Raw genomic sequence first — 21,984 nt, forward strand, 5'->3', positions numbered from 1 at the left:
GGTACGACGACTTTTCTCCGTGCTCCTGGTACACTGCGCAGAAAAACCTTGCCACACACACACACACACACACACACACACACACTGTGTGTCTCCGGTCAGACGTCCTGATATCAGGTTAGTATGGATCTCCACAGGCAGCGGTTTAAACTGCATTAACACTGGAACATTTCGAATTCATAATTGCATTACAACTCCAGTGTCCTTCAGTTGTGTGTTTGTGTGTGCGCGCGCGCGAGTGTGCCTTTTTCTCTTGTCTTTAATGTGCTCCTCAGAGGGTGCCTGTGTGTGTCCCAAGCTAATGACTGTGGTCTGATGCTGAAGGGGCCCTGAAGATCAAGATGAGATATTAGATCAGTTATTGATCCTCCCTAATGCTACTGAAAAATAAAAGGAATTTTAATTTGCAGTGATTAGCCCTTAACTGTGTCTGACTAGAATCCGGATTAGAAACTCATCTCCTGAAAACTGTACGGGACAGAAAACCTCGTAGAGTTTCAGCCAGATCTACATTTAAATGGATAAACGGGTAGAAATATTGCAATTTTTACGATCTAACTTTGTAGTTAGATCGTAAATTTAAAATTTTCAAAATTATTTTGGGATTAAAACTAAACAAAAGAATCAAATATTTGATATGATACGACATAGAACAACAAGAGTCATTACTGCCCTCCAGGTGGACTTAAAGGAACACAATTGGAATGAGGTTTTTGCAAATGAAGATTCAAATAGTGCATATGATGCATTCTTATCAACTGTAATTTCACTATATGAAAAACATTGTCCTTTAATGAAAATCACTAGAAAGCATCACAGATCAAATAAGCCATGGATCACAAAGGGGATAGAAGATGCATGTAAAAAGAAAAATAATCTATATAAGAGATTCATAAAACAGAGGACAAAAGATGCTGAAATAAAGTACAAGTTATATAAAAATAGATTAGTAAATATTATAAGAACAAGTAAGAAAGAATATTACCACAAATTATTGGAGTAGAAGTAACACACAAGAAACATGGAGGATATTAAACAGTATAATCAAAAAGGGCTCAAAAAATAAGAATTATCCAGGTTATTTTAAAAAAGATAAAGATATTGTGCTTGATAAAACTAAAGACATTGCAAATGAATTTAATGATTTTTTTGTAAATGTTGGCTTTAATTTAGCAAAAGAAATTCCAGAGTCAAGAAATAATAACGACTTAATATAGACTTAATAAATATATTGAGAAGCATAATCTCCTAAGTGATAACCAATATGGCTTTAGAGTGAAAAGGTCCACTTCGATGGCAGTGATGGAACTTGTAGAAGGGATATCTAATGCTATAGATAATAAGGAATATACTGTTGGTGTTTTTATAGACTTAAAAAGGGTGTTTGATACAATTGATCTATATTAATGAATAAACTAGAGAGATATGGCATAAGAGGGTTAGCATACAAGTGGATGAAAAGTTACCTGGATGAAAGATATCAATATGTCGAATTCAATAATGTAAAATCTAAGCAGTTGAAGGTAACTTGTGTTCCTCAGGGCTCTGTGCTGGGCCCTAAATTATTTATATTATATATAAATGACATATCTAGTGTTTCCAAACTGTTAATATGTGTATTGTTTGCTGATGATACCACTCTGTATTGCTCAGGTAAAAACCTAGAACAGCTTCTGACTACAGCGGAAAAGGAGTTAAATATATTAAAAAACTGGTTTGATGTAAATAAGTTATCATTAAATATAAAGAAAACAAAATGATTATTTTTGGCACTAGACAAATGAAAAATGTATCTAAAATAAGGGTTAATGGAATTGAAATTGAAAGAGTGTACGAAAATAAATTTCTTGGCGTGATAATTGATGATAAGCTGAGTTGGAAGTCTCATATAAACCATGTGAAAACAAAAATGTCAAAAACCATCGATATTCTCTATAAAACAAAGCATGTCCTGAACAAAAAATCATTATACACACTTTATTGTACTCTGTTGCTTCCATATATGACTTACTGTCTGGAGATATGGGCTAATGCATATAAAACGAACACTCTTCATATTTTCAAGTTACAAAAAAGAGCTATAAGAATTATAAACCAATCAAACTATATAGAACCAACTAACATTTTGTTTATTAATCTGAATACCCTGAAATTTTATGATTTAGTTGAATATAAAATGGCACAGATAATTATAAAGCACAAAATAACTTGCTTTGCCCCAGTACTCAGAAGCTGTTCAAAGTCAGAGAGAGTCAATATGACTTAAGGGGAACAGATTTCTTTAAGAAAAACAAGATGAGGACAAATATAAAGCAGAGATGTGTTTCTGTTAGAGGAGTTAACCTGTGGAATAGTTATGACAGTGATTTAAAAAGGTGTAGTTCATTTTCCTTGTTTAAAAACATGTTTAAAAATAGAGTATTAGAAAAATATATAAATCAAGAATGAAAAGAGCAAAAAAACCAAAACTCTTGGTTCTTTTGCTTTGATGTAGTTACTTGTGTGATGGAAAGTTTTGGTTTTTTTTGTTTGTTTTTTTTCTTGTTTGTTTGTTTGTTTTGTTTTTGCTTTGTTTTAGTCTTTGCTTCGAGCCCTGAGGAGCTGCATGCAAAAAGATCTTTTGTTAAAAGGGTTGGCGTAATAAGCAAACGCTTCAGCCAATACCTTTTTGATTAGCCTTGTCTCATGCTTTCTTGCTTTGTGGTAGATCTTTGTTCTGTCTTCACTGAGATATTTGAATGCTAATCAATAAAAAATCTAATCAATAACTTGACAAAATCTGACCCAGAAGAGGAGTTTGGTGGACAAAGGTCACACAAATTGTATAATATTGAGATAAAATGATAAAGCCAAAGGTGAGATTCACTGAGCCGTTTTATTGTTCTGCAGAGACACTTTTCTGTCCATTATTCACATGGTAACTGAGGAGCAGGAGGAGACATTATTTCAGAGATTGTGTTTCAGATGTGATCAGATACTGAATTAGTGCATTAATCCCTGGCACTCATCTTGTAAGTGGTGATTATGGCCACATCTGTACACATAAAACCTCCCTGTTTTAGGAGCTCTTTGCAGGACCATCGATATTCGAAGTAGATTTAGTTGACAGACATTTCAATAAATTCCTCCCAAGTCTGCACTACAGTACAGGCAGAGATGATGTTGACTTTAAATTAGCTGGTTGGAGGAAGCATGCAAGTGCAACGCATTAATTGCAACTAATATTCTAACCACAGGCTCTGATTTTATGTCAGAAAGTAACCTTAATCTCCTTTGATATTTCTTAATGAGACAAGTATGAAGCTATAAAGATGTAGTCTGTGCTCTTCGACCATAACGCAGAGACACAAAATGGGAACATGTGGCAAGTTCTGACATTGGTCTCTTTCCCTCTGTCTCTCTCATGCAAACATGCAGAGTGGCTGGCAGTGTGATCTGAGACCGATTCAGGCTTTCCATTTGTCATCTGAAGTGGATGTAGTCTGCGCCATTAAATTATTTAAATAGAGTTTTCTAACTCTGAGCTGTGACAGTGTTCTCTAATGTCGCTAACATTTTCTAATATAGCAACTCACAGCCATCACACAGTAAACTCTGTACTCTTAAAATGAGCAGGGCAGTGCATTTTCCTCCACCTTCTCTTTACGGATCCTCGTTAAAAAGACAGAAGAGCTTTTTAAACCTGCTCATCTCTCACAGCTCTTTGTGTTATTAAAGTTTAATTTTGTTGTGGAAAGTCGTAGAACGCACTTCCTTGGCTTTAAATTGAAACTGTATTTTCCTAAACTTGTAGGTTAAAGACTGCAGCCTTAGCTGTTAATTCTAATGATCCAACACCCCAAAACATGGATATATGTGACATATGTCCATACGGATCGCCGGCTACGCCAGCAGGTGTTTGTGGTGCTGGTTTCTTCTCCTAATCAAAAGCTTCTGTTAACTGTTGTGCATGCTCAGACTTGATGGCATGAAACTGCAGAAAAGCATATTGTCTGTAGGCTAATATGAATTTCATATGGATGGAATAGGAAAACAGTATTTGAGTAATGAGCTTTTGGTGATCGCTCTGACCTTTATCAGTCCCCGTAATCATCATCCATTTGCACAACCCTAATGTGATCTGTTTTAGATATGCAAAAAGTTTCAAACTTGAGCATAAACTTGTCTGAGGTTATTAAGTTTACTGGTTCTGAACAACCGGGTCACTTCCCCAAAGAAAAGGGACACAGGCAGACAGAACTTTGGGTTGTCTGTGAAGGTTCTCAGTCATCCAGATCATCGTAGTCTAAGAAAAAAGCGTCTGGACTTCTTTAAGTTTCTTGAAGACGTTTCATCCGAGAAGTTTCTTCAGTACTGAGAGCGTCTGGTGGAGAGTCCCAGATTGGGAGTGTCCCCAATAGGGTCATGGACCCCTATTGATCCTCTACCTAACGAGTCACTCTCAGCCAAGGTTTTGGGTGAACCCATAGTGAGACCTTGCCACACCCTGTTATCTGATTTACTGAGATCAAACGGCCCAGGATGAGCAATAGACAGTTGTTTTGTTTTGTTTTTAAATGCATAGAATCCAGGAAATAAAGTCGCTTAAAATAACCTGTGAATGTCACCAGCCCACCTGCTCGAGGTGTCCTCCCAGGTGTGCAGCTAAAACCGACATCCCAGCAAGCTTCTTGAAATCCAAGTTCTAATAAAACCAATTTTTTTTACTTTAAACCGTTAAACTTATACAAAGTTCTACAAAAATAAAAAGCAGGCCACTATTTATACTTTTTAATTCAAAGTAAACGCCACCATGTCGACTTCCTGCAGTGATGCGACTGCAGTGATGATGTAATTGGTCAGAAAAGACCCAGCAGACAGCAAAGCAGATCAGTGGCAGAGCAGAGAGGACAGAATAATGGGCTTGTCAGTGGGTGACAAACGGTAATGGCAGAATGCTTTTCTTCTACTCTTTTATTTTTGTCTTTTTGGTACAGGCCCCATCAGCTGAGGGCAGTCAGGCTGCGTCTCCAAGCCGCTCAGTGTCTGTGCAGCGGTTAGATTTAATGTCTCAATCAGCTGCTCAATTGGTATGAAATATTCTGGTGGCTGTTGCTTCCAGTAAAGGGGGGAAAAAAGAGATCAGTGTCCCCATTTTTTTCCCCCCGCTGCAGTCTACAGCATCTGCTGTCAGAAAGTAGAAAATAAATGGAAGATCTAAATGTCACAAGAATCTTTTCATTAAAGGTGATGGACGTGTGGAGTCTGGGTGCGGCGGCTCTGGTCAAATTAATTACTCACAAAGCCAGTCATGACTCTTGCTGTGTCGCTCAGCTCTCTTTATAAGTTTCCTGTGTCTCCTGATCAAACAAATATGAGAGAAAATTTACTGCAGGCTGAGAAAGATCAAATAAAAGAATTCATTAACTTTTATCTCTACATTTGACTCTTCATATTACTTTCATTATGCATAAACTTTATATTTTACTGTTGTTTCAACTGTTAACAAAATTATTTTCCAAATATGGGATACTTAAAGTAAATCTTCTTGTTTTGCTCATTTGCTGCCAGTGTCGTCATCAGTTTTATCAATTATTGATGTTTCTCTCACTCATTTAAAAGGCTGTGTTGCACAGAAGCTGGATGTGGATCACAGTGTGGGTCAGGTTAGGTGTGAGTATCTCCTCAAAAAAGTGGTTTAGTTAAAGTGTAAGGGTAATGGGTGTTATAAAACATTCAAACATGGACAGCTGCATAAAAGATGGAGCACAGATCAAGTGTTTGGTTTGATTTTTGTTTTTCTCGTCTCCGGCTGCAGTTTTGAAAGTGAAAAATCATGTTTGAAAACCTCACATTTAAATACTCGCAGTCTAACACTTACCCTCGTCATGTCTTTGTGGTTTTTCGGGAGTTTGCTGTTTTAAGCTTAAGTTGAGTGGAGGAACGTCCACTGAAGAAGTCACTTGGATGAGTGACGAAACGTTCCTCCCACAAAACGCTACGTCCAGATGAACAGAATCAACTTTTTGGAGAGTAACTGGGAATTAGGGCTGTTCGATATAACGATATATATCGGATGACGATATAAAAACATCTATCGTTTCATTTTACGCTATCGTTTGTTTTGTGGTGTCGCAAAATAAACTGTTTACGGCAATATTTTTTCATGGTTCTGATGGTCACTGTAGTGGCTATATTCATTTCTTAAAGTTCTCTCTTTCTCTTATATTTAATACAACCACACTACGGACGGACAAGGGCCTGTTTTTATGCGTTGTCGTTAGCAACAACGACGGTAAAACCACGGCGTGTCAGCTTGTTTATTTTCCACATAAACCTTTCACAATAAAGCTCAAGATCCTGTTGAGACTTTTCAAAATAAACGGAATCACGTGAAAGATGCAGAGTATTTACGGTTGAGAAGCAAAAAAATAAACCTTAGACTCAAACGTTAGAACAGGCTTTTCCCCGCAGCACGCCGTGTAATAAATACTCACAAAGAAAACGGCGGCCATTACAGCTTATGTCTAAAAATGTGTCTCCCCCCGTCACCTTGTAAATGAGACATATTACCATAAACATGCCATAAGAGTGGCCAGCCAGTGAGCCAGGTGGTATGGAAACACCTGACAGGAAGGTCCAGGTGTAGCTTTACAGCAGCGACTGAACTTTCAGAGTAAGAGCTGAGATTGCCCACTAGTTGGACCAACGTTGTCCTAAACAGTAAAGGTCTAAAACATAAAGAATGCTTTGTAACATACTTCCTCCCACATGGCATTGCAAGCAGCATGTCCATTTACAGGAATGTGGTGCACAGCTGGAAAAAGTCTTTGTCCAGTCAGATAATTCCTCAAGTTACCAGACAGGAGATGCCAAGCACTAGATAACAAACTAGGATCAAAGTAACATTAGCTCATTGATTTTTATGGGTCTGACCTTTTGTCATCTGATTAAAGTGTTTCCTCTAATAGAAAACCAAGAGTGAAGTAAAAGTCTTTAAATAAAGGCTGCCCCCCTCACTACATCCAGCTGCATGCCTGCAAATGTCTCACAATAAAAGCCTTCTGTCCACTCACACATGGAGCATTGGATTTATGTTGAACACCTGGGTTTGGAGGAAGCTAATCGATGTTAGCCAACATTAGTAGTTAATTTTGTGTTTGTTCCTCTTTGTTTAGAATTGGCTCACTGATGCTTTGTTTGCTTTCATGTTACTTTAGTGAAACTGTGACACCACGAGTGCAGTGCTGGCTGGTTTTGAACAGACTGAAGCTTCACTCGTGGAAATTAGAACAACTGTGTGAAGATTCAATGTTACTATAATTTCTCGTTTTAAATACAGACCTGTTGCATTCTGCAGCTCAGGTGAGTAAAGGTCTCCGAGGAACTGCATTATGCTGAAAAATTCCTTATCAGGAGAGGTTTTTTTCCCAACATGCCCGCGGGTAGCTGTCGGTAGCTGTGGTTAGCTTTCTTAAACAATGACTTTGTGTGTGCCCTTGGCAACTTCATCTGGGAGAGAAGGCACCCGGCAGCACAAATGAAGAAGAACATTCATTAATTCTTTTTAGGGGGGGCACTAGACTTTAAATTGATTTTGTGCTTGAATGAAAACAAACTGTGGAGCCCCAAGTGAGATTATTGATGCGATGTTAGCCATTAGTCACCATTACAAAGAAAGCAAAACACTTTGAGTGGAGGTGGAGGTAATCGCCGGATGCCTTTCTGTTTCTGACAAAAACAAGTTTTTCCCCTCTTCATTGTTGCATTTGAGTGATAAGGAGACAGACGTGCCTGGAAATAAATACAATAAGAGCTTACATATCTCACCCAGATCAGAATCTGACACCTTTATCTAAGATAGTGATATTTTCTTGAGAACATTAAGAGAATGAGTTTTTATTAATTCAGTTTTAAACTATTTTCTGCTCCCACTAGTAGAGTTCTTTCAAAAAATTCTGAAAATGGATGAAAAACAACAAGTTTATCACGTCTACACTGGAAAACAGCATTTGGTAACAGTTTTCATAGAAATCTATACAATCTTCCAACATGTTGTGACTGTATTGATTTAGAAGTACTAATACATGCCCGTGCTGCAGTACTGCTTTCTGTGTTGGTGGAATAATTGGCATATACTTATTCACATTGAAAAAACAAAAGTTAGAAATGAGATATGTTTATTTGCTAAAAACAATCATTTTAGCCCATTGCTGGGTGGGGTGTAAGGCAATGTGATGATATATCATATGTCATGTAGATCAGCGGTCCCCAACCCCCGGGCCTCGGACCGGTACCGGTCCGTGAGTCGTTTGGTACCGGGCCGCGAGAGTTGAGGCTCAGGTGTGAAGTGTATGGTTTTCAGGTTTTTTATCAGTTTTCAGCGTTATTTTGTTAACGTTTTTATCGTTAACTCTGTTTTCCTGGGTCTTTTCACATGTGTTATGAATAAATCTTCTTTTTTTTCGGTACCGGTACTAGTTTTATTTTGTTGTATTTATCCGCGACACCTTAAAGGCCGATCCTTGAAAATATTGTCGGGCATAAACCAGTCCGTGGCGCAAAAAAGGTTGGAGACCGCTGATGTAGATGAGAACCTTCTGAGTTCTGCAGTGTAGCTGCGCACCAGCTGTAGTTTGTAGGAGTCATGCAGACACATTTCATGTATTATAGTAATTATTTGGTCTGCACCTAGAAAAGTGTGTGTGTGTGTGTGTGTGTGTGTGTGTGTGTGTGTGTGTGTGTGTGTGTGTGTCTCTGACCGTAAACAGTAAAGGGAGTAAACAACAGATTTGAATCACTTTAGATGATTAATATGAGGAAATAAAGTCTCAGCATGACATCACACCTTTAGCCTGTGTGACATAAAGCTGCACAACCACCTGGTTAAAAATCAACATATTTCTTCAGCCATTACAGCATTAAACAAGCCTGAGTCACAGTCAGCGTATCCCAGTTATTACTTGCCCATTTAAAAATAAATAACCCGGGGTAGCGGTCATGTCCGGTTAGGGGCTCTGTTGGCTCTCAGGTGACTGTTTCATCGCGGCTGCGTGCAGCGGGGCTAGGGGAGGGTCTGTGCTGACGGACGTGGGTTACTGACCTGGTAGCCTGGCTGCCCCTGGGTGGGTCCGGGATGGGCGTGAGGTTCTGGGGGCGCTCCGTCTCTGGGCTGGGACCCGGACCGGGCCTCGGGGGCTTGGGTCCTGGTTGGTGTGTTGCCGGGGTTGTGGGCGGGTGGGTGCATGGGGGCCCAGCCCTGGAGCAGGGTGCCGCCGGTGCGTCGAGCCACCTGGGGGGCTCTTCAACTGGTGGGGGAGATTGTCACATCTTGCAGGAGCTTTCCTCTCCTCAGGAGCTCCCTCTGCAGGAGGGGGAGAGACAGGAGAGGTGGAGGAAGATCTCAGCCTGGGTGTTTATTGTCTTATGTAGTCTGGAAGATGAGTGGATGGTGGGGTGGGTGCAGTTTTCTCTGTGGTGGGGTTGGGTGGACTGTCCCGGGCTCTGTGGGGCCGGGCGGCGCTGCTGCACTGGGCCCGGTCTGGATGGGCCTGGGCCCCCTTTCCCTGGCGGGTCGCGGAGTATGGGGGTGCCTACTGGGGTCAGCGGGGGAGCTGGCCCCAGGGAGGGGTCACTTGCCCCTCCCTTCCTTCCCTCCCCATCTCCAGCTGCCTCCCTCTTCCCGCTCCACCACAACCACCCACACATGCAGGGCCTTGGAGTAGGGGTATGTCACCAGGGTGCAGAGGAGGCTACCCCCCCCCCCCCCCCCTCTGTCCCCTTCTGGCTGCCTCTGCCTCAATTTTATCCCACAACTTAGACATTCACATTACTCACACTCTCATTACACATACATATAGGATCTTGGGGGTGGGCACGATACACGGAGTCCAAAGTACCATCAGGGTGTACACCCCACCCCTGGCATCGTTGCCCACCTCTCAATTTTAAATACACGTAGACATTGAGGGCCAGCAGGAGGGACCATGCACTTACCTGCTGCTCTCTGGCAGGTAGCTCCAAGCCCTCCTGGGTTTTAAATGCACCTTAGAACACACATGCATCAACACTACAATGAGCGGGTGGAGGGAGGTTTGGAGTCTTCTCTCAACCCCATTCTCTGCGACCTGCTGGAGCAGGGGGGCTAGGACTAGGAGGAGGAGTTGGCCGTCCGACTGCGGTCTGGAGTGTGGAGCCTTCCTGCTGCTGCGGAGTCGGGGCGGTCTGCCTCCCCCCACCACAGGGAAAAGGGAAACACCACCTGGGTCTGGGTGCAGTTCCCCCCTCCAGGGGCGGGGGCACCTAGACCCGGTTTGTAGAGTACGCTTGGGGAGTGTGATCGTGTGTACAACGTCTCTTTATGTCTGTCTCCACGTTGGTTGAGTGTGGAGTAAGTGCATATGAGAGCATGAGGGTGGGAATGGATGTTTGTATCTGTGTGTGCCTGTATGTCTGTGTCTATATGTCAGGTTGGGTGTCAGGCGCCACCTCTCTGGGGACATCTCAGGCCCTCCAAGGTTTGGAGGCCTATCTCCCCCTACCACCACTTCCCCTGCCAGTGGCGGACCCCCTCAGACAACGGTGCGTTGGTGGTTCTTTGTGTCCGGGGATGGGCGTCCAGGTACACACCGGCTCACTCCTTGGCGGCCGCTTATCGGGGCCTGGAGCCTGGGGCTCGCTCGGGCCACTTCGGAGGTGGGGTGCCCCCGGCCTCTCGGCCTGGGGCTCGGTCACTCAGGCGCAGCTGGCTGCCGGCGGAGCTCACGGGCGCGTCACTGCAACTCCCCCTGGCTTCTGCTCCGCGGCTGCTGAGTGAGCCCTCATCTGGGACTCTCCTCAGCTCTTTCCGGGACAGTGGCGCAGCTGCCCCTCTGTTGGTCTTCCTTGGTCTCTTGTGTTCTGGGGGCCTCTGGATGTCTGGAGTTTTGATCTCCTCCACACCTGCTTCACGCCCTGGAGGACGGGGCTGTGGCCCCCCCACACCCTCTAGCAGATTATTACATGAAGGAACCTTTTAAAAAACAAAAAACAAGCGCGTCCATGCTCACAGGTGTACACACAGGTGATCACACCCACAAACTACACCCTCTTTGGCTCCTACCTCAAAGCACACTGTGTTCTGTTGATCTTATGTGCTGCACAATAATGTTTAACATTTAGTATTTACTGTCATATTCCCATATATCATTGTGATGTTGTTTATTCTATTACTCTTGTTCTCTTCTGCTTGCTTTCTTTTTTCTTTCTCAGCAGGTGATCCAGGTGATTGATATATGCATTTTTTTTCTCTGCCCGTTCTGTTGGTTTTTGTCTTTTGCCCTTCTCCCCCGTCCCTCTTCTCAGCTGTTTCTCTTTCCCTCTTTCTTTCTCCCCTTCTTTCCCCCAGTCAAGTCTGTCCCGTATTCAAGAATACTTCATGGGGAAACAACTGAGGAAGTTCAGCAGTGCGGGATCCAATGACAAAATCATGTCTTTATTCTGTCTTCTTCCACTCACCCCAACCAGTCACAGCAGATGGCTCCGCCCCTCCCTGAGCCTGGTTCTGTGCAGGCACACTGGCACAGCACATGCGAGTGAAATTCTTGTGTGCGAGCCCCACAAGCAACAGAGATGTGCAAACACAACAACACAAACGAGCAAAATACAAGAATGGCCAACCTGAAACTAATAAATATATGTACAATATATAATAGTGTATGCATTTCTGGATGTGTATACTAAATATTTTCCTACGTGTGTGTGTGTGTGTGTGTGTGTGTGTGTGTGTGTGTGTGTGTGTGTGTGTGTGTATACACATTTTTACAAATTAAATAGTAAAAAAGAAAATAATAATAATAATAAAATATATAAAATATACAGAGTTGAATATGTGCAAAACAAGTGGCATTTATATACAGTGTGGAGTGCATAATGTTGAAGTTCCAGTAGTGAAGCTGAGGTGTCTATGACGTGTTCAGCAGTCTGATGGCCTGATGGAAAAAGCCTGCTGTTGTTCTGTTTACTGTTCGTCTGGGTTTTATACTTATTTATATATATTGTCAACAATAGACAGCTGCTATTGTTTTTTGTTTGTTTTTGGGGTTTTTGTCGTTGTTGTTGTTGTTGTTGTTGTTGACATGTCAGTGAGACAGTTCATGCTTCGAAAGAAACAAGATGCTAATCAACACTTGAGGCAAATCTAAAATCTAAAATACCCCTAAACTTCGCTCCAAAACAAAGACACACAACCTTGGGTGTTGTTTGTTTGCCTTTTCCTAACATCCAGTTTCCAAACCCTAATATTTGCTTTCCCGACCATTTATTATTAATTTAGCACTCGTTAGCAAGTCTTAAAATATTTCATCTAAGTGATTGGCTTTTTTTAATGGGCTCCATCACATGCCGTGCACTTCCTGTAACATGCATTAAAATCTGGAGGTGCTCTCCTCTCTCTATCTGGTTCAATAGTGTTACATTAAAGCCTCTGCCATCTTTTTTCCACTGACAGAGTTTTAAAAGCCGTAAAGCCATCAGTACCTGAGCAAGTCACTTACTGGTATCACTTTAATGCATATATATTATGATAATCTTGTTCCCTGCTTATTGCTGCCTTAATAATGGAACACTTCATTGATCCCTGAAGGAAAATCCTCTTTATGCCTCCACGTTCATGCTGAGGCTAGAGTGCAGTAACCTGTGACTGTGGGTGATGGATCCACTCAGGGATCTTTGAGCAGGGCAGATGCTTGCTGACATTTGTGTTTGCACCGTTTTAATCCTTTTTTGCCGGGAACAGATCCTGATTTGCATTTATAAATGTTTTACTTAAATCACCAGAAAAACTGAGTTACAAGGAAAACGAGTTTGTGGTAAAGTGAATGATTGTTTTAAACTAAGTGCAAAAAGAAAGCAGTTTAGTGCATCTAAATGCTCTGCCTTAGTTTGAATTATTATGCACTTTGTCAGCACGCAGTAATGCTCGCACGTCTCCATTTCTGATGTGACTGACTGTAGGAGGATCTTCTCCTTCTACAAAGCTTCTAAATAAGGAGGAAAAATGAATGGATGCAGTCTGTAAAGGGGAGTACATGTAAATTACAGTCACAGAAATATCTTAACAGCTGCCAGTGTTGCTGCAGTTCACTAAAACAATGCTGTAAAACCACAGCATCCCCCATGTTTGAACTCCCAGAGCCCCACTTTACCTTTTCCAAGAAATATTTAATTCAACAACACTCGATTCCAGCAAACCCGTCATCCGCTGCAAGAACAGCAGCAAAGGTCTCAGCAGTCCTGCTGCTGTGTTTCAGTGCGGTGTCTCTGAAGCTACCTCGAGATTTCAGTCCATTATGGAGTCTGTGCGTGTCGCTCTCACAGTCTAAGACTCATCTGCAGTAAAGTAAATGTTGGACTTGCTGTTTGTTTTACAGGGCGAGATGAGACCATGCAGCCTGCCAAGCCAGCCAAGCCGTCCTTCCTGGAGTACTTTGAGCAGAAGGAGAAGGAGGCGAACATTCATAATGACGGAGGAGGAAAAGGACAAAACAACGCTGATAACCGCAAACTGCCCGGAGAAGGAGATCTTGAAGTGGTGAGCTGGAAACGTGGCGCACACTGTTACACTTTACCGTGAAGCCGTTACCTGGTCCACTGAACACCTGTAGATGTTACTGAATTCACATCAGTACAAGCACTGAGGTGACAGGAACTATATTTAAAATGGCACCATGAACACGGCACAGGGGTATGATCCCCACCAGCTGCTTCGTTTTCAATAAAAAGTAGAGGTCTTCATTTTGGAAATGTTCCTGGTATCTAAGTGAAATACTGATTAAATACGAGGAAAAGTCACACAGGTTTGAAAGTAAGAAAACACTCAAACCATAAATCTGATGGGCGAGGGTAAATATTACCTGTACAAATACTGTGTGTGTATTTAAGTGCGCTGCTGCCGTCTGCAGTCAGGTTGCTCTAAAAAGCAACACGAGTAATGGAGATGAAGACGGTGAACCAGCTGCACAATGAGCCGTGTGATTCAGGCTTCTCTCCTAAAATAAAGTTACTAAACTAAACTAGTGAGGATTGAAAACTGCCAGTAGCTCATAAACTTATTATAAATAAGAAACTACCAAAGTGGATGGAGGAGATGGAGCTAACCCAACTGCACCTTCTCCTTTGGCTTTATATGCATGCAGGTGAGCCTCTGCAGCTAATCAGAACTCAGATTAAACCATAGAGAAAGGGCAGGAGGGCGGAGGTTAATCACAACATGGATCGGGCTGAATGCTCCTTAGAACCTCTCAGAATATGTCTGATGTCTTCAGATCAACCTGTGGAGATGTCTAATAAACAATGAGTGATGTCTAGACCAAAATACTCAATTTTGCTCTCCAAGGGCCTGATATCCACTTACGAGGACGTTATACTGCCACTGTTCTATCGAAATTTAAAATGAATATCCTCATATGTGGATCTCATTTTTCTCAGAAACAAAAATCAGGTAATTCTTTGTTTTTACATTCATCAAGTGCCAATGAGCCCAAATAGCAAAGAGAAATTAAAAATGCCATGGAAGAGTTCGGGTCTTAGGTTAAAGAATTTAAATTCAAAGCTCTAAAAATGGTTAAAATTTAGTTTATTGTAGCTTCTGAGTTGCTTCACTTTTCAGAGCCTGATGCCTCAGATGAAATCATGTTAACGAAAAAGCAGAGGTTGTTTGTCTCGCTCAGAGACATTTATGCTGGACGCGTGGCTGCTCCTGCTGCTGGAATTAAATATTGAATATGTGACCTTTAACTGCGAGGTGGTTTCTCTTACCTGATCACCCAGCTGCCGTTTCACCTTTAGCTGTTCAGACGACGCATCAGCAGAAAGCAAAACGATAAATAAAACTACAGGTAGGCACCGAATCCTAAAAGCTGAAATTATTAAAAAGAAACAAACAAAACAATAAAGCAAAATTGTATTTTGCAGAATTTATTATCAGTGGTGAAGCTTTGCTTGAATTATGTACAACACTGAATTTCACAGCGGCTGTTTGAGCCATAAAAGAACAAAGACGTGTGTTCTGCTGAATGTGCGCATGTATGACTTCATAATTTTCAAGTGTGTGTGTGTGTGTGTGTGTGTGTGTGTGTGTGTGTGTGTGTGTGTGTGTGTGTGTGTGTGTGTGTGTGTGTGTGTGTGTGTTGAATGCACTTATATGTGTGCAACTGTGCGTTTGAAGTCGGTACACTAACAGACAGTGACGGCTCCCCGCTGGTTGACCCTGATTTTCCCTCTTGTTCTCCTGGATCTTTAATATTGTAACTGTTCGATGTAGGAAGGAGGGAAGAAACACACAGTCACTCACACTCTCACACACACACACACACACACACACACACACACACACACACACACACACAGAGGATCATCACAGAGGTGTATCGCTCGTGGCTGTGACGCCTACATGCTGTCAGGTTTGATGCTTGTCAGGCACACGTTCAGTTAGAAGATCATCTCTCAGTGACTTGAAAAAGTTTTGGATTGTGTGTTCGAGGGAGACGAGTTGACTTAAACATTTACATCTGCACTCGAACATGCAGGAATATAAGCAGCATGCATTTATAGACAAGAGGAAGTACATGACAGATGCTTCCTGTCTACACTGTTTGAATAGAGACTGCGTTGAGCTGAAATGCTCCCCAAAACACTGAGGAACAGGACCTGCACATTTACAGGAAGTGTAGAGCAGCTGGCTCATAACTGGACATATGGAAGTTCCAGTTAGGTTTGCTCTTTGTGGTTTGCATTGTTTTAAATGTGTTTGTTATCATCAGCCAGTTTAAAGGTGGAGAGCTCACTCGGGGTTGGTAATGAGGTGCTGCCCTCATTATGACCACGAGCAGCAGGTGGCGACCAAATGAATCAGAGTGTGGATGCAAGCAGTGGCAACGCAGGACTTTAATAGAGGAGCAGATTGATTTGTTTGTTTTCTTTCAGTTAGTTTTGTTATTACACAATACTGTTTATTCAAAGTGTAATCTTTGTATTTTAGTCAGCTAAATTATCTTTTCAAGACTTTTCAGTTTAGTTTCAGTATAACTACAACAGCACCGAGGATAAACGCAGGTTTTACTAATACTGACATTTTCACAGGTTGAACTTGCCTTGTGTTTTGTAGCACAGAGGATCTGAGTATTTCTGTGTCTGCGGTGCATGAACATACTGCCAATTAGCACTGAGCCTCTGTGTGTACAGAGACGACCTGATGGCAGCAGAAGTAAAGCTGTTTCTGCAGCGTTTAGGGGAAAATCAAGTCGGCTTTACTCGAAGACTCCAATCCCACTCGGGGGGATTTATTGTTCCATTAGACTTTCAAATGTGAGGATAAAAAGCTAATTTCTTTTTGGATCTCTAATACACTGAGACAGCTTGTTGACAGCCGCATGCTGACTGTGTTTAATTTTAGATATGTCGGCTCTTCTATTTTTGTATTTTGCTATCAGATGTTTTTTTAATGCTCTTACCCGGGACAGTCATGTAGGCTCGTTGAAAACTCCAGCAGTTTGTGATTTATACATGTGCTTTTTAAAATCTTTTCGAGGTTTATTTCTTCCCGCGCAGGGTTGCTCTTTCACTCTCGTCTCTGTAGACCCTTGCTAATAGTGTCCCCATTGTACATGGCAGAGGTGTTTGCATAAATCGCCTTTCACCTTTATTTTAAGGTGTGTCATCATCTTGTATAGGATTTTAAGGTCTATATATAGCTGTCCTGCATTAATATTTACCATTTTAGCTGTGGTTTTAGCTCCAGCCTCCTTAGTAGTGTGACAATGCAGCATAAGAACATATGGAGGAAAGCACTAACCTGCATTATTCATGAGAAGACGTAGAGCAACCTTCCCCGCGCACCACCCAGCGCTTTCTCTTTTTCTCTGTTTTCATTCCCGTCTATTTTTGTTCTTCACTTATTGGTTTCTTTTTTTCATCCCTCCTGCTGCTTTTTTCCATTCTCTCTATCTCTCTCTCTATCTCTATCTCTCTCTCTATCTCTATCTCTCTCTCTCTCTATCTCTATCTCTCTCTCGCTCTATCTCTCTCTCTCTCCTCTTCAGATGTAAAGGAGTCCATGTTCTTGGCTGGCAGACGGTCAGCGGATGCAGGCTGAAACCAGTCACTGTCTAGTGAGCCCTCATCTGTCACATGATCTGTCAAAACGTAACTGTTAAACAACTTAAAGAGACATGCCAACACACACACACACACACACACACACACACACACACACACACACACACACACACACACACACACACACACACACACACACAGACCACTGGAGTTTGTTTGCTTTCCTGATGGCGGCTTCAGTGCAGTGGTGGGGGAACTCCAGGCCTCAGGGGCCGGTGTCCTGCAGGTTTTTGAGGTGTCTGCTGGTTTAAATGGCTAAAGGACCTCGTCAACATGTCCTGAAGTTCTCCGGAGGCCTGGTAATGAACTACTCATGTGATTCGTGTGTGCTGACCCAGGGTGATACCTAAAACCTTCAGGACTCTGGCCCTTGAGGCCTGGAGTTCCCCCACCCTGCTTTAGTGACTCATCTTATAATCTCAGCAGACATTATCTTTCAACTTTTCTTTATTACCTTTCCCTAGCATCCTCATCCTCTGTCACACCAGGCTTCTGTATCTCCTTCAGTAGGTTGTCCCTCCTTTGTGCCTTCCCCCGCCTCCTCCACCTTCAGCCAGTAGCAGTTTCCTCAAACACCCTGCTGGTGATCAGCACTGGGAACAGTTATTGTTAACCCATTTAATTTAGTCATTCTTGACACCACCCTCCCATTTATCCGTGTCTTACACCAGCACTAGGAGTACCCTAGCTTTTGCTTGTGGATGAATGGAAACTTTGCATAAAGGGTTCAAAACCTCTTCCAGGGAGCCGTCATGCGTCATGTGTTCGAGAGGGAGTCAGACTTGGTGGGAACACGTCTGAATGTCTGAGTACAGCCAGAGCCAGCAGGCGCTCATTGTTAAAGATTTGTGTACTTTAACTGAAAATCAGACGTTCTCCACTGCTTTAATGAACATGGATTTGTTTCCAGAGGTTCCTGTTTGAGTCTTTATGTCTGGAATGAAAGCAGCTATTGAACAGAAGGCTCTCTTCAGCTACTCTGAGTCTATGGCTCAACCTTTGACCTCTGTGTGATCGAGGCTCAGAGAACCCTAGAGCAGCGGTCCCCACGGACCGGTTTAATGTCAGACAATATTTTCATGGACCGGCCTTTAAGGTGTCGTGGATAAATAGAACAAAATAAAATGATACGACCAAGACAAAAACTGGTATTTGGCATTTTGTAAATATAAAAATAAACATAAATTCAGAAACGTGTAATTGTGTAACTTTATTAGCAGCGTCCTCCTGAAATTGCGCCAACAACACTGAGCGTAACATCCCCCTCTCTGCCCCTTAATGCTCTCTGGTCGCTATGGTAACACATCAATATTTCTTTCAAAATAAGACACAACTGCAACACGGAAAAAGACCCAGGGAAACAGAGTTAACGATAAAAACCCTGAAAACCATAAATTTCACACCCGAGCCTCAACTCTCGCGGCCCGGTACCAAACGACTCACAGACTGGTATCGGTCCGTGGCCCGGGGGTTGGGGACCGCTGTGCCAGAGCAGTTGGAGCCTGGTGCTTCTGCAGGGCCTGATGAACTAGCAGAACAACTTTTGCTTTGAATTTTACTCTGACCAACAGTGAGATCCCATATCAGGTTCCCACGGAGATATATCGAAGTTCTGTTTTGTTTTGGGTTGTTTTGCAATCTTTAATTAATGATTGTGATAATTAGCCCCATTTAGAGAATCTAGCAGATGAAATGCTGCTGTTAAAGTGTAAATACAGCTTTAAAGAAAGGGAGTGAAAAGCATCCTGATGTGCTGCTCGTCTTCTGGATTTGCCGCAGGTTTTTGACACAGCTGATCATTTCTATAGTTTCAGTCATTACTCAAGAGAAGTAATGTAACGCATATTAATCCTTACTTAAAAAATCATGCAAATAATGCTTTACTGAGAATAAGTAATCTGGTAACACTGTTACATTAGTTCTGTGGTGAACTGCAACACTGAGTTACATTATTACCAGTAATCAGCTGTTCTGCTTTTTCATATTGTTTATTTCATATTTAGATGTGAATCGAACAAAATCTGTCCCGGAGTGAAGAAGTGAGGAAACACTTGATGGGGCAGTGTGCTCTTTCTGGTTGCTCCTGAGCAGACTGACTCTATAACGCTGTCCTGCTTAGAACAGTTTGAAACAGATGAGAGAATAGTGCTGTTGGTGAGCCTGATTGCTCTTAAAGCTGCACTGAAGTTTGTTTGAAATGGAATCTTTAGTTCTTGTGACGGTACATCCATTTCTACAAGCAAAGCCCCGTTTGTAGTCTGCGCACACTTAAGAAGTTGTGTACTCATAGAAAGCTCTGAGCTGGCAGGACGAGCTGCAACAATGTCAGAACAGATGAGCAGCTTTGTATCTGCAGCCAACAATACAGTGAAATCCTTTAGCTCTTCAGCTGCTGAATGCTCCACTGTTTTTGCAAACTCGTGTTTGGCTGCTGAGATCTCACAGAACTGTTTCTGCATGAAAGGGAATTAAAATGGCAGAAAAGTGCTGAGATGAGCTGAAAAGGGAGAATTCAGCTGTGGGTTTACCACTACAGCAAAATATGAAAACTACAGATACACACAGCAGCCTTAAATACCCTTCGGTTTGATAAGGATAGGTGGAGAGGGAAAGCCCACCCCCATTCTTCTTGTACAGCCACCGAGTGCTTTGATGTCGTTCCCTTTAGAGGGCGGCTCTGTGTTTTTGGTCAAATTATGCAGCGTGCTGTGGAAAAGCTGAGAGAGCAGACGGTTTGTAAGCAGTTAGCTCAGGTGCTAAATATTTCATAACCAAAGTGTGTGTTTTTGTAGTTGTTTGCTCAACAAAATAATGCATCACAGCTGCAGCTGAAAAGAATGCGCTCATAACAACATTATGGATAATTCATATTTTCATTTTAATGACCGCATCCTTAAAGAGGGACTCCTCCCTAAACCCGGCATCGAAAGTTACAACAAAGTCAAGAGTGTGCTGTGTCAAATGTGTCAAAGTGCATCAGGTGATTTTATTGGTTTAACTGAAGAAGTCGTCAAAGTTTTAGTTTGTGTTGAAGTTTGAATGAATTCAGTCGGCTGTGAAGTCGAGCGCACCGACCGCTGGAGTCGAAGCAGGTTTCAGTGTTGAGGATTGTGATGGGAGGAGCCGAGCGATCCTTCTGTTAATAACAGCAGCAGGTGCACAGGTGTGATGTGCGTCTGTGTTTAGGTGAAGCACACTTTCACTTTGGGTTTGAACCTGCTGATCAGCAAAAGTACTGATAAAGCTCCGAAGGTCACATCTTTTTTTTTTTTTCTTTTTTTTTCTTGCCTGTCCCGTTTGGCTCTTTTGCATCAGAATTGTTGTCTAAAGGCAAAGAAAGATGCCCAACGGATTTACTTTACCAAACTGACCATCCCAGCCTTGCCATAATGGTCCATTTGATTCACCTTTTATTGTTTATTTTATTTTCACTTACTGAACATGGGACAGACTTGACTGGGGGAAAGAAGGGGAGAAAGAAAGAGGGAAAGAGAAACAGCTGAGAAGAGGGACGGGGGAGAAGGGCAAAAACCAAAAACCAACAGAATGAGCAGAAAAAGAAAAAAAAGAATAAAAAAAAATTTAAAAAAATGCATATATCAATCACCTGGGTCACCTGCTGAGAAAGAAAAAAGAAAGCAAGCAGAAGAGAACAAGAGTAATAGAATAAACAGCATCACAATGATATATGGGAATATGACAGTAAATACTAAATATTAAACATTATTGTGCAGCACATAAGATCAACAGAACACAGTGTGCTTTGAGGTAGGAGCCAAAAAGGGTGTAGTTTGTGGGTGTGATCACCCGTGTGTACACCTGTGAGCATGGACCATCAGGGTGTACACCCCACCCCTGGCATCGTTGCCCACCTCTCAATGTTAAATACACGTAGACATTGAGGGCTAGCAGGAGGGACCATGCGCTTACCTGCTGCTCTCTGGCAGGTAGCTCCATGCCCTCCTGGGTTTTAAATGCACCTTAGAACACACATGCATCAACATTACAATGAGCGGGTGGAGGGAGGTTTGGAGTCTTCTCTCACCCCCGTTCTCTGCGACCTGCTGGAGCGGGGGGGCTAGGAGGAGTTGGCCGTCCGACTGCGGTCTGGAGTGTGGGGCCTCCCTGCTGCTGCGGAGTCGGGGCGGTCTGCCTCCCCCCACCGCAGGGAAAAGGGTAACACCACCTGGGTCTGGGTGCAGTTCCCCCCCCTCCAGGGGCAAGGGTACCTAGACCCGGTTTGTAGAGTACGCTTGGGGAGTGTGATCGTGTGTACAGCGTCTCTTTATGTCTGTCTCCACGTTGGTTGAGTGTGGAGTAAGTGCATATGAGAGCATGAGGGTGGGAATGGATGTTTGTGTCTGTGTGTGCCTGTATTTCTGTGTCTATATGTCAGGTTGGGTATCAGGCGCCACCTCTCTGGGGACATCTCAGGCCCTCCAAGGTTTGGAGGCCTATCTCCCCCTACCACCACTTCCCCTGCCAGTGGCGGACTCCCTCAGACGTCGGTGCGTTGGTGGTTCTTTGTGTCCGGGGATGGGCGTCCAGGTACACACCGGCTCACTCCTTGGCGGCCGCTTATCGGGGCCTGGAGCCTGGGGCTCGCTCGGGCCACTTCGGAGGTGGGGTGCCCCCGGCCTCTCGGCCTGGGGCTCGGTCACTCAGGCACAGCTGGCTGCCGGCGGAGCTCACGGGCGCGTCACTGCAACTCCCCCTGGCTTCTGCTCCGCGGCTGCTGAGTGAGCCCTCATCTGGGACTCTCCTTAGCTCTTACTGGGACAGTGTGGGTCTTCCTTGGTCTCTTGTGTTCTGGGGGCCTCTGGATGTCTGGAGTTTTGATCTCCTCCATAC

General features: G+C 43.0%; 1 protein-coding gene across 2 annotated transcripts in view; it reads left to right on the plus strand.

Moving 5' to 3' along the window:
- The window catches only part of LOC146670611 (serine/threonine-protein kinase 4-like), a 47,739-nt gene that overhangs the window by 19,543 nt on the left and 6,212 nt on the right, over positions 1-21,984 (plus strand). Inside the window, exons 10-11 of one of the 2 annotated variants that reach the window (XM_085407620.1) lie at positions 13,389-13,549; positions 17,058-17,219. In XM_085407620.1, the coding sequence (XP_085263746.1) occupies positions 13,389-13,549; positions 17,058-17,063 (167 nt within the window). In that variant the 3' untranslated portion in view covers positions 17,064-17,219. Of the gene's footprint in view, positions 1-13,388; positions 13,550-17,057; positions 17,220-21,984 lie in introns of those variants that run through there. The other variant, XM_085407619.1, reaches the window with a different exon arrangement.

This window comes from Rhamphochromis longiceps, linkage group LG5 (assembly GCF_057381845.1).
Source record: "Rhamphochromis longiceps isolate RC_006_pf linkage group LG5, R_longiceps_female_GT1.1, whole genome shotgun sequence".
In the NCBI taxonomy this organism is placed as follows: Eukaryota; Metazoa; Chordata; class Actinopteri; order Cichliformes; family Cichlidae; genus Rhamphochromis; species Rhamphochromis longiceps.